The sequence below is a fragment of the Opisthorchis viverrini genome (assembly GCF_000715545.1).
Source record: "Opisthorchis viverrini unplaced genomic scaffold scaffold22092, whole genome shotgun sequence".
Taxonomy (NCBI): Eukaryota; Metazoa; Platyhelminthes; class Trematoda; order Opisthorchiida; family Opisthorchiidae; genus Opisthorchis; species Opisthorchis viverrini.
The window spans coordinates 1-498 of NW_008765146.1; the positions used below are offsets into that span (position 1 = coordinate 1).

The window sequence follows — 498 nt, forward strand, 5'->3', positions numbered from 1 at the left end:
ACATGATGCTCTATACAACCTCACTGGCCACGTCTCCAACGAAGTTGAAGGCATGTTTTGTGATTATAGGCAGTTCAGTTTTATCGAAAGTGCTCGAGAGCGAAAACTATCAAATCCGGAGAAGAGGAAATGAAGGACAAAACGCAATGTAGTGTTACACACTCACATTCATATACTCCCGGATGCGTTCCAGAGAAATGGCACTGGTTTCCAATTGGGACCACTGCTTCACCATCCACGTCACGGTTTCCGCAGTCTCTGTTGCATAGGTAATGAGCAGTCCGGACAGACCAGCGGTCATCTGGGCTCTCCCACGAATTACCAACATGGTCGTGATGAAAAGCATCAGACGGTTTAGAAGCTGGAGCGGAGAAAACGGGAACAAATGTGATGTGTACGCATGGATTGTAGACATCAGAGCACAGTGGGGAAAACATCAATGCCGGTTGTCTACTCAGTCGTAGAGAAGATATTTCTGATATCTAGCTTGCAAATTCA

General features: G+C 46.2%; 1 protein-coding gene across 1 annotated transcript; it reads right to left on the reverse strand.

Moving 5' to 3' along the window:
- Positions 1 to 166: 166 nt before the first annotated feature.
- On the reverse strand, positions 167 to 361 carry T265_16282 (hypothetical protein; the record flags this gene model as incomplete). The annotated part of the gene is made up of 1 exon (XM_009179870.1): positions 167 to 361. A coding segment is annotated over one exon (180 nt), but the record flags the coding sequence as incomplete, so codon positions are not given.
- Between the last annotated feature and the right edge of the window lie 137 nt (positions 362 to 498).